Consider the following 12,954-nt stretch of genomic DNA (forward strand, 5'->3'; position numbering starts at 1 on the left):
ACATGTAAAAATACAAAGGAAATTGTAAGGCCGTAAAGGTAGTTACAATATGTGGACATAAGAACAGCATGAGTTAATGGATTACATGACATAGAAGACTGCTGAAACAATAAATCCAGCCACAGCCCATGCAGGTAGGAGCGGTGGGGGGTGAGGCGGGGGTGGGGGGGGGATTTCAACAGACGATGATGAGGGATAATGAATTATTTATTTCTTTTTCTCTCGTCTTCGTCTGTCGAAATACCCCCCACACACAGACCCGGCCGCATCGTCCCACAGCTTTTACCAGCACGGGCCGCTGCTGAAAAAATCAACTGTCGCAACAGGTCAAGTCAGATTGGGTGTGCATGTTAAAAGGTTATTACCGCCTAAACCAGTTATAAATGTTTTTACAGCCAATAGAAGCAGAATTGTATTTTAAAAACGATTTGACAGAAGCTTATATTCTACTAACAGCTTATAGTCCTTACAGAAACCCAAAACACATACAAACGGGCTGCATTTGTCGCTGAGAAATAGGGCAGCCCTGTCTAAGGCTACTGCCTGAAAAACTGGAGGACGGCCGCACTCTAAAGTGTCTCATCTTTAAATGAATTGTAATCCGGAGCAAAACTCTTTGGTGCTTGTGAGTACCACCTCTTAAGGCTACTGCCTATCATATGCACCAGTTTCGTTTTACTGGTGTAAGTTCCGGCAGGAAGGTGAACAAATGGGGAATGGACCTGTGTGCTGTGTGCTGGCAGTTTCCATCAGACATATCTGGAAGGGGCCCTCTGGCTGAGGCATGTTTAGGCATCTGCAAGAACTCTTTTGGTCTCTTCAGGAAGTCTAAGAAGGTGAATTTTCATAGGGACTCAGGAAGTCCTTTGCACGGAGATTAGAGTCCCATTTCATCAAAGGTGTTCTCTAAGACATCAATAATGTGCTTTGAATATGGGGTCCTCTGCACGTATGTTAGAAGCTTTTGTGGGGCCCAAATTACTAACGCCATGCTGGGCCCCTCTATGGTGCATGAGCACCTCACTCAAAGAAAACACAATGTCGGTCACATTTCGAGGTAGCGCCAGTATATGGCACCACCTAGTGGAGAATGAGGTTAACTGCGTCTTCGTGAATGTATCACAAATGCTTTTGTGATAATAATAATCCACATTTTGTAAAGCGCGAACAATCACCGGTCAGGGTCTCTAGGCGCTTGTGGGCCGTCGGGAAGATTAAGCAAGCTATTGCCCAGAGTCACATGGTGCTGGGCTAATCTGCCACCAGCGCCGGGGATCGAACCGTGATCCCGGAGTCAGTCGCCCTAGCCGCGGCGCCACACCTCTTCATACATGAGCCTGGGGCACACAGTCCCCTCTCTTCCCTCCTTGTGATACCCTGATCCTCAGGCTTCTTGTGATGAAGCTCAAAATCAAATAAATCTGTACATGACATATTTACCGATTTAGACTCAGATATTTAAACGCGCACTTTGACCAAATTGAGAAAAACGAGACAGAAATAAGAAACAGCAATGTAAAAAGCATGCTTTAAAAACATTGAAAAAGTGAAAAGACAAACGCAGAAAGATTTTAATGTTTACTAAAAAGGTGTAATAACAGGTTACTGATAAAAGAAATGATTTATAATGCCTTTACTGACAAAATAATGCAATTCTAATGACGTGACTTAGAATTTCTATTGCCTTTTATTGTAATACATCACAAAAAGAATGTGGTGCAAAAAGTCACGAGAACTAGCTACACAGCTGATATTTCCAGTAGTGATTATAGGCATCATAAAGATGATATAAAAGCTCAAATGATTTTAATCAAATGAATTTTGAGAATAATTTACATATATGAATGTTGAAACTATGTGGTAATAGGACATAGTTAATCTCAGTCATTTTCATGTGATAATACACTGACAAAGTTATTATTTCTTTACATGAATTGCTCGATATATTTCATTATGTTTGATTCTAATTAAGAGCTTATTTTTAGGTCTTGCATGACCTGCGCTGGGTCAGGCGAGACTTATTGAGAGGGCTCCAAAAAGTGCTACCAGGCCAGCCTAGAGCTACAGTGCATGTGCACGGGTGCCACGCTTGACCGCGATTACTTTCACTTTTGCGGCTGCACGACAGCTTTGATGTTTGATCGCGATCACGCTCGCTTTTGCGGCCGCTTGGCATAGTCAATAAGTCTCGCTTTTGGGATCTTATAAGTATTTAGTTATGCAACTGTTGCATGGCTAAACACTTATAAGGTCCCAAAGGCGAGACCTATTGGCTATGCCAATGCTTGTTTTAATTGCAAATGAAATGTTAGTTTAAATGCCTTTTTCCATGTTTCCTGCTGAACTGCATTATTTCATAGCTTAAATCAATGGACATTCTTTTCACGTTTCTTCAAATGTTGCTTCATCTGTTCTACAAATGCAACAGTTAGCACAGGTAAGGACATTCTTCTGGTGTTCGCTAAGCAGTGAATTGATGAGAACCTGAACTTTATACAGACCTCATGGTCTGCAACGACGTAAACTTTTTGTTGTCGACTAACATGTGAGGATGGCAGGAGGAACTGTTTCCCATGACATGTATAGGAAACCATGCTGGAGAATCAAAATCGTGTACCTTACAATTAAAAGGACCAATCACACGATATTCTGACCATTATGTTGTGATGACTGACCAAGTTGGGCATCACGATGCTTATAAAGGGAAAGACCCCAAAGGAGGGGGATGCCAGCACATTTTTGACGGCGACACATGCTCGATTTTTCCCCCATGCTTTAAAGAATCATCCGTTTACTAATTGGTTAATTTGCTGATGCTGCTATCTTTGGCAGATTGATCTAAATTCTTCTTTGCCGAACAAGCCTGATTTTTCTTTGCCTCATGAAAATAACTGTCTGCTGAACTTTCTTGGACTATCTGGTGAGCAACCAGATTTGCCCTTCCCCTTTAGCTCATGCTTATGGACTTGCCCCTGGAGGACTTTAAACTTGATCCTTTTGCCCTTTGCTTTAAAACCTTTTGAATAATGTTAAGAAAACGAACCGTCTCTCTGCCCTTGATGGTGGTTGGAACCTGTAACTTCTATTTGATGTGAATCTTAAAACCATCCTCTGCCTTTGATTGTGGGAGTAATCTGTAATTTATGTTTGCTGTGAGTTGTGGCAGGAATCTGTAACTTTTTGAACCATTCTCTTCTGGTTTGAACATTTGACTAAATTGTGTGGTTTCATACCACATGCTGTAAGATTCTTGACTGAAATGCTTAAAATGATACGTATATGCGTTGATTTGGGATAATTCATACAATAACTAATTTATCTAAATTTGCCTGAGTTTGTTATTGTGTTCTGATGTTCTTTCTTTAAAACTGTGCTATTTAGTATTGATTCAGGATGCATAATTCTCACCCCTCCTATCGGCAGAGAAAGATTCCTCAAAGGACCATTGTCTCTGTGGTACGGTGTAGTAATGAGGAGTTGACTAATCGTAGAGGGCCCAGTACGGTTAGAGCAGTGAGTAAAATCAGAAAAACGCCTTAACTCGATCAGTTGCCATCTGAATTCCATGAAAGTTCCCCCGGATATGCCCTGCCCATCTCAGCCACACCACAACTACAAAACCTGTGATGTCTTTGATGCCAAGTGTGAGATCAGAATGAGTGCACTGGAGAGTCTTGTGGTTACGTGCATTACCACAGTAGAGACATTTCCCAGCTTTTAGGTTTTTGATGGTTAACATAAAGTTCTTTAAACTGAATAGTACTGATTAGTTACGTTGTTAGGAGACAACCATGGCGTCTCTTAAAGAAGGTATTTCCCTTTGGTTTGTGGGAGTTCACCTGTAAAATGTCACAGCGAACCCTGAAGCGTTGATGAGTCATGGCTGCTCAGTGTGTTGTGTTTTACTGTCTTGGGTGATTGGAAGGAATGCTGTTGATCACTCACAATGCTAAGATCACAAGCATGCAGTGAAAGAAACTAAAGCCGGCTGTCCAGCTCAGCAGGTTAAAAAGCGGGCGGTGACACCTCATTGTTTCAACACTTTTCCCAGTGTGGGAGGCAGGGCGTCACCTGTGAGTCTAAGCAGGGGTGCGGCCACCAACAGTGCAACAGGTGCAGTGGCACTGGGGCCCAAAGGTGTGAGGTGACCAGTGAACCACAATGCAATCTTTTTTTCCTACTAAAACAGGAGATGGAGAATGGTTTCATGCACGCCAGTGCAGTGCTTAATTTGTAAAATATGAAGTGCCGGGGCTCTGACCAGGAGGCCACTGCAGCTTGCACCACCCATCGCCCCTGCCATCTCTGCCAAAATAACTACTGACCATCTCTCTCGCATGTGAATGCGACAGTTCAGATTATTCCAGGTCCCCAAAGCTAAAGGAATGGCTGGGGAGGCAGGTACTAGTAATTTTTAATGTATATTGTTTTCCTAAACACTGTTATACTGCTAATCTCTAAATTACATGAGCAGCGCCACCTTGTGGCAGACTGCCCTAAGTGTGGTCTTGTCAATAAGGTGCCGGTGCCGAACACCGGAAACCAATTAAGTGCCGGTGCTCAGCACCGGAAACTTCCGGCCCAAATTAATCACTGCGCCAGTACCACCTGTGTGTGGTAATTAAAGCACCAGGAGGTTGGTTTGAAAATGTCACATGTGTCTGCGTCGTATGGAACTTCTTGTCTGGCATCCTGCAGATGGAGGACTGTAGCCGAAGAACCGCTGACTGGTGGAAAGGGCGCTTTTGAAGACCTCAACTCCAACGGCTATCAAGTTTCATGGAGTCTACTTTTTCATACTGACGAACAGGATGGGACTTGATGAATATAAAAATCCCGTCCGCGAACAAAATCACGATGAAAAGACTTGTAGCCGATCAACAGGGGCATGGCTTCAGGGGGGTGTTTGGGCTCGTATATTCCGCTAATTCATGTATTTTCTGGTAAATAGTTGGGTACAGGTGCTTTCAGTCAGGTAAGGGTATGCGTCTGTTGGGTTTCACCAGGAAGTTTTCAAAAAAACACAGACAAAAAATGCACACACTCTCTCCCTCTATACTTTGAAAGTCTTCAAAAATGTTAGTTATTTTACAAAATATTGTGTTTTCACTCACATAGTACTCCTATCAATCTGTATTCGCCTCTCTTTCCACTGCCCCTTAAACCCCTCTCATGTACCCTGCTTGTCGTATAATGTATTATACGCCAGTGTGATTGTTGGAAAATCTGAAGCTCCCCCCCAATCCTACTGACCAAGCTACACCGCTGCCGATCAAGGTAATAACAATGTTTAACAGTGCTGACAGAACAGAAGACAATTGCATATGAATCTTAATAGAGTGATGAGAGTGTTGGTGGACCATGATATAGGTGATACAGGTTAAAAAGGAGCAACCCTGGGAAGAGATCAACATAGAAAAAAACAGCAAGACTGGTAACAAAGGAAAAGTCAAGGGAGAAGGGAAGGTGAACAGAAGAAGGTAGAAGGAAAAGGGTGTGCCCTAAATCCAAACATTTGATAAACTAAGTGGAATTACCCAGTGGCATAACACAGGCCCCCGCAGCCCCTGCAGGGTGGGGGGCCCAAGCTGCAGGGGGCCCCATCAGCACAGTACTCTGGCCTGAGAGCTCCTGATTAAATCCGGAGCGAGTGCTCCTCCATGTACCTTACAGTGGGACCCTCTCAAGTTTTTCTTACGCCACTGGAATTACTCCTACTCTATCTAAAGCTCTGTACCTGTAAATATTTTTCAGAGGCCTAGTTTTAGATACAAACAGTCCAATATTTTCAGTTTCCAGGTTCTTTGGGAAACGGTATCTCTTCTTTGCACTTCACCTGTTGAGAGGAAGGTGTGTGCTAGTTAAAACACTAGGAGGGGGGTCGTGAGATTATAGAAAGTGTCTATGTCACACAGGACTTCCTGACTAGCATCCTTCAGATGCTGGATTGAAACGGAAGGACCAGGTGAATAGTGAATGGGACTCTTATAAAGAATTAAAACTGCCACCCCAGCTTGTATCAAGTTTCATGGACACCAGTTTTTCACACCGTGCTACGCTACAGGAGCTAAATACAAACATGTACCCCTGAGTGATCCCTTCAGATGAGGCAACAAAGATAAACTGCGCCCTTCTAAGACCACTTAAGGGAATGTATGATCATTCCCGTAATCAGAACATTAAATTGACCACTACTTCAACCCAATCAATTCTACCGCTTATCCTTAAGCTCGAAAAATAAAATAGTCTTCGCTTCAGCCCCACTTTTCCCTTAACCCTAACACTAAGATCCCATCAATTGTTGCATATTTTAAACTTTGTAATAATTAAATAAAATTACATTTAAATGTAGGGTATACTAACTGTCGCCCTGATAAAGGTTAAAATATACGCATGTCAACATTAATCAATTTCATTTAAACTAAATGAACCCAAATCTAACCATTACAAATGGGAATGGACTAAAACACCTTTCACGTATATGCGTACACAACAAATGTTAAGCTCTTAATTGAACTAATATTGCATTAATATTAACTAAATATTAATTAAACTAAATTATAGCGAAATGAAATAAATAAGGGAGCCGTTACCCCAAACCATTTAAAATATTTCATTATATCAATCAAATTAAATACATTCATTTAAATTAAATGAAACATGCAGCCCTGTCCATAATTTAATACAAATATTGAGTTACTTTCAAATTGCTAATTCACATATTTAATTTAAAGGCGCAGAAATGGTGGTTCTCTGCAATTTGGCTGTAAACTCAGAATTTGTTAATGAACTGCAAATATTATCTTGTACAGTGCCTTTTATCCCACGGAATATCAAGGCGCCGAAGGCTTTGAGAAGATCAAGAGATAGGAAAAGGTAAATTTTGCTATGATCCTGGGACTCTAAGAGGTTGCGAAAGGAGGACAATCTCAGGATATTCTTGGGGCCAGAGACCAGAGGTTCCCAAGATGAGCTGTTAAAGGTCACGTATATTGATGGCTTTGCCTTCCACTGCAGGATGATGTTCCCAAAAAAGTGCATCACTCACGTCAAGACGTTGCAGCCGCAATATTACTTATACAAGGACTCTCAGATGATGTGATCTTCTGGCCTCAAATCAGTAGAGTTGGTTACACATTTTAAGGGCTTTCGCCTCATGTTATACATTTTGTAGACTTAGGCCTTAGGGACAGCCTTCATGTTACACATATAAAATATTAGCCAGTTCACTCCGAGTCGCACCTGTACGGGGTGGGGTGGGGGAATGCGCATCAGGTAAATTTCGCCCGTCATTTTACACAAGGAACAGCCTAGTGAAATGTGAATTTGAAAAAGAGACTGAAAAGAGGCAGAAGATATAGCAAATGGTGTACAAAACCCTGGTCCTGCCTGTTATGTCTCATTCTGGGCAGTAATATTGCACCTGGTAAATGCAGCAGGCTTGTGTTTGTATGGCCTAAAAACAGAGGGACTCGGAATAATGGCCTCAGGTCTTAAATCGGTAAAACCATGAGGCTGTACGTGTTTCAGGCTTGGGGTTTTAGTTAGAATTTCAGCTGCTAATAAGTGGTGGGTGTTCAAGTCCATGGTATTACAAGTGCATTCATGTGATGGTAGTCCAAATACCGCGGACAGGACATTCGCCATTTTTGTTCTTTGCATGTTGTTGTTCGCCTAACTCTAAATAAAGCCTTTACTCCTTGAATTAACAGAGCTATGCCTCAGACTATCCATTTTGCAGGCGCCTCGCGCCTTAAAACGACAACAGCAGCATTTAGTAATAATTTTAAAGGTTCATGATTTAAGCCAACAGAGCTAATCCTACGTTTAAGGTATTTTAAAGGATTGGGATTTAAGGTAGGAGATCTATGCCTCAGTTTATAAATTTCGCAGGTCTAGGCGTGACACCCAAACAGCAGGTCTAGCCCTCGAATTACACATTTTAAAGGCCAAGACATTAAAACAGCAGAGCTATGGCTCAGATTACAAACTTTGTGGGCTTTGGCCTTGAACAAAGCTAGCCCTGAGTTACACGTTCACACACACTGGTCTGAGCCCTATTCCCTGTGCACCTACAATTGTGTTGTTTGTGTGTATGTTTTGTGGACCTACAATTGTGTTGTGTGTGTGTGTGCATGCTTTGTGTAGCTACAATTGTGTTGTGTGTGTTTGCTTATGTTTTTGGGACATGCAGAGTATTATATGTCTTTGAGTGCATGTAGGGTAGTATTGAGAGTAGAATGATGTGTATTTTGTTATACATTAATATATATATTTGTAATGTTCCATGTATGTCTACCTGCTATGTTGAGGTTTTTACTATGTGATTTGTATCGGTGTCTGCAGTATCTAAAGTTATTTGGCAATTTTTGTTTTTGTGTTTGCCTTTGTGCTAGTATTGTTTTCCGGCTGTGATTTTCTTGCAGTGGCCATGTATGGTGTGTACTCTACGCCAAGGCTTGGCTGGAGTAGGCCTGTAGTACTACTTGAACAGATGTGGGTGTAACGTTAGTGAATCAGAACGCACCCTTTTGTCAATGTGCTTTTGTATTTGCGTGGCCCACATATGCCCATTCATTTTTCCTGCGTTTCTTGCACTTTATAGTAGATATTACCCATTTTCCAGCCACTCCTCTTTGCCACTCTCATATTTACACCTAGAGCGTGGGCGGACATGCGCGCAGTTGTACGCACTCATGGTGGCACACACCACACGAGAGATAGGGCCGGCATAGGCGCACACCTCTGCTCGCACTTTTGTGAATTGCACTTATGAGCTTGTCAAATAGTGCTCGAGTGTTCATTTTAATGTTAATGTTAATTGGTTTTGTAAAGCGCACGGTTACTCATGGCGCTACTTCCCATGAAATGTCCAGGTCACGGATGAGAAAGAAAAAGGGGGCCTAGATGGTAAACAGCCAAGTTTTCAGCTCTTTCCTGAAACTGACCAAGAGTGCAGTCACTCCCCTGCATGCTGTTCGTGTTCACGTCTTTGACAGCAGAGCTATCTCTCAGTCATACATTTGAATGAATGAGGGCTTAAGATAGCACAGTTAAGCCTCTGGCGCTAGACATGTCAGTAGATAACAGCTTGTCCTGCAAGACAAGCAGAACCTTCCTAGCATTACCAGGCCTTGTAGACCCCCCCCCCCCCCCCAACCCCCGCGGCAGTGAACAAGCTTTGTGATTATTTCCTGGAAAATAGTCTCCCTGGCCCTCCTGCCGCCCAGCATGACGCCACGCCCTCCACGCACATTCTATACATTGTAGCACTACTCACACCGGTTTGCTGTTGTCCTGACAACGTAATGGCATAGACTGATTGTGATTTCATACCACAGATGCGAGAAAATCAGCCAGCTCCATGCACTCACCCCAAAAGGATGTCTGTCCGAGCTGAGTGACGCTGTTCGCGGCCCCGTACCTGTTCACGAAGACTCTGAGGAAGAGAGAAAGTTGTTAGACACATAACCTGATCTGTCATCTAACTGGCATTTTTAATTATTGACAGGGCCAATTAAATTATGCGGCAGGAAGGACCAAATTATGTGGCAAGGAGGGCTTCATTATGCGGAAAGAAAAATCAAATTACAACGCAGTTTTTGCGATAGTATTGCTTCATTATTTTGTCATTTTTACTTGTTAACGCTGTCAGCAGAAAGGTTTCACGTAGCAATTTAATATCCAAATAAATACAACAATAAGGAACAGATGACCAGTGAACCTTTCCAAAGGCCTTTCCATTGCGTGGCAACACGTGTTGCTGCGATTTTGATCTGTTTGAGCTCGAGGCTATTTTTGGTTAAAATCGTCAGATTATGCAGTAGGTGGGGTATTATGTGTCATACGTGTCAAATGCACAATTATGCACAAACCTCCACAGCCACAAAATCGCCTGATACCAGTGACCCTGCCTACAGGTGTCCCTCTGGAATGTCCCACTGAGCTCGTGTGGCAGGATAGGGTCACCAACCGTTTACAAAATGTTCACTGTACTTACCCTGACCTCACCTTACTGAAACTGGAAGCGGGTAAAGTTTTAGTCATACCTTCGTAGTCGGGTGAATTCGCTGCGTTTTGTGCAAACTTTCTGTAATTTGCCCCATGCTGGTGCAGTTTAGCCCCGCCCCTACTTGTGCAACCGCCTTCTTTTATCAACAGCTCTCTTGCACCCTGAAGCTACTGCATTCAAAGCGCTGAAGGCACCTTCATAAAACACAGGGTGTCTTTCTTGCACACTGACACTACTACTAAGTGCACTTTTAGAAAACAGCGGGTGCCCTTCCTGCACCCTGGTGCTACTGCATTCAAGGCGCTTTATGCACCTTTATAAAAACACAGAGGGTTTGCTTTTTCCTGCAGTCTAAGCGCACCTTCATAAAACAAAGAAAAAGTATTTCCCCCTAATTATTTATATGTGACACTGTCTGAATATTAAACAGGGGTTGGAGACTCACTCTCTCGGTTCCCAAGGATACGTCAAACTGAACCGCTTTAGAAAGAAATATTTAATGCCTTTCAGTGGAGAAGGAAGCCAGGAAGTTTAACTTTGTTCATGCCTCTCTGATTATAAGTATTAGAGTGCCTCCCCTCTGTTAGCCACTTCGAGGTGCTATGTTGAAAATGGCGTTCTCTGCACTCAGCCTTCTTGGATCACAGAATATCAGGGAGGGGCAGCTACCTAGACATCTGGCTGCCTTCCCTTTTCCTTCTGATCAAGCATTGTTTCCTCATTGTGAAGTAACCAAAAACTAACACACGCATGCACAGATACAAAGTAGAGACACACATATCACAAACACACAGAGACACACAAACACCCTCACACCCAGCCCCTGTATGAATAAACATATTAACAATGAACACTGTTCGCAATAGGTTCTTTGTCATAAGGTATTCTAGTTATGTGATTAACTCCAACTATCTGGTGTCACATGGCCTTCAGGCCTATCATGGCCCCTGAACAGTGGTTCTTAATCTCTTGACTTCTGTGGACCCCCACTCAATCATGGCTGGAACCCGAGGACCCCCACTGAATCATTACTGGAATCCGGGGACCCCGGAATAAGCATTTTTGATAATTTGAACTGCAACATACATGAAAAAAATACAGAAACAGGCATTCATCAAACAAATATACAAATCATGAAATATTTAAATAAATTCTCAAATATAATATTTAATTTTAATTTGAATGTTGGATCTTTTCCAAATTCAACTGAGATCACGCATGCTCCGTGTGATGCACTTTCACTGTTCCCATGAATCAATCTGAGGATATTAACTTAATTTTCAGCCTCCAATTTCAAATTCCTTAACTTTTAAAGAAAGTTTTATCATTTTAAATTGTACATTTGGCTTCTTTATTTATATACACTTCATTATTCGCAAATATCTGGTTAGGCGCCTCGCGGTCCCCGGACCACAGGTTTAGAACCACTGACCTAGAACATGTCAATCATATGTCTAACAAGGATTTCTTCTCCACAGCAAAACTGTCAGTGTACAAGAGTGTCTCACATTTCAGGATTTGACAATACTCTGCTAACATCCCAAAGATTACTCACAAATGGCCACCTGTTTAGCTCTGAAGTATCAATAATATTATGAGATGTCTAAACTATTCTACTGCACACTAAACTGTTAATGAGCAAGGTACTTTCTGCCCTATTTCCATAGACATCTGTGGACATAAAAGAAGGACTGATCTCCTGCCTAAAGTAACTCGTGCCAGTCCAGGACCAGGACTGGAACAATGCTAGAGATGGCGTAGAGGGCCGTTACTGTGAAATAAGTGCCAGTAGGGCCAACTGCAACCACTGCAAAGTACTCTTTGAACTCCTTTGTTACTTTTAAAATCTCTATCTGTTAAATACCATCCCTAAAAAAACCTGACAGCCTTACATTCGGAGTAATCTATTAAAAATGCCACCCTACCCTATCTAAAAGATCAAATTTCACTTGGACGGCTACTTTATATATGCCAAAAGGCTCCGCGGCCACAGTTCTAAGGTATGAATTACCCCACTGTTCTGGTTCGCTAATTAGCATGGTCACCATCATTAATGCCCCCAAAGAATTCTGCCCTACATGCTGCCTCATTTGTCCGCATTGGGGTTAAGAAAGTGGCGGCCGGTGATCTTTGAAGGTGGTGAGGCGTAATGCCTGCCAGTTCACCCAAGTTTTTTGAACATTAGACTTGAGAGTTCCCCATGTTAGCATTTAACTTCATTGTGCTAATGTCAGCATTTTGTTTTGGTTAGCCTCTTATGGCAAGAATTACGTACAACATTTCAGTACCAGAATTCTGCATTTCATTCTGTCATATAACATGGGTGGCCAGCATGTCACAAAATACCTCCAGTATTTCAGAGGGAGCATTTTATCATGGTTTGCTTCGCCAACCCGCACTCCCAGCCCCAATATGATATGGCTGCCCTCCCTGAGGCACAGAATTACCTGCAGTTTGCCAGCTCCAGCATATTACTTAGGTGTCTCCCTATGTCAAGTAGTACTTCCAGTATTATAGGGTCTACATTTTGCCTTGGGGGCCTCCCAAATGCAAAGAATGACCTGCAATGCCCCAGTGGCAGCATTTTGTTACAGGTGCCCCCATGCCAAGCATTTTCTCCATTGCCAGCATTTTTCCACAGGGGCCGTGTGCCAATAATTACTTCTGGTATGTCAAGGCCTGCATTTTGCCATAGGTGCCTTTCTGTTATGCCAATAATTATTTCTAATATGCCAGCGGAAGCAGGTTACCTTGTGCGGTGCCATAAACCCAGAATTATATTGAGTATATCATGGCCAGCGGCAGACTTACAATCACAAAACACAACAACACACTCTTACTCACTCACACACTCTCTTTCACTCATACTCACTCCTCACACTCTCTCTTCCCCTCACCCACTCTACTCACATTTCCTGCTCACTGTTACTCACACACAAACA

General features: G+C 42.6%; 1 protein-coding gene across 1 annotated transcript in view; it reads right to left on the bottom strand.

Moving 5' to 3' along the window:
* Window positions 1–12,954, bottom strand: part of LOC146812663 (SUN domain-containing protein 3-like) — a 134,630-nt gene that overhangs the window by 94,570 nt on the left and 27,106 nt on the right. The window contains exon 2 of the mRNA XM_085619771.1: window positions 9,375–9,439. Within this exon, the coding sequence (XP_085475897.1) occupies window positions 9,375–9,439 (65 nt within the window). The remainder of the gene's footprint in view (window positions 1–9,374; window positions 9,440–12,954) is intronic.

The sequence above is a fragment of the Triturus cristatus genome, chromosome 7 (genome assembly GCF_964204655.1).
Source record: "Triturus cristatus chromosome 7, aTriCri1.1, whole genome shotgun sequence".
NCBI classification, from domain to species: Eukaryota; Metazoa; Chordata; class Amphibia; order Caudata; family Salamandridae; genus Triturus; species Triturus cristatus.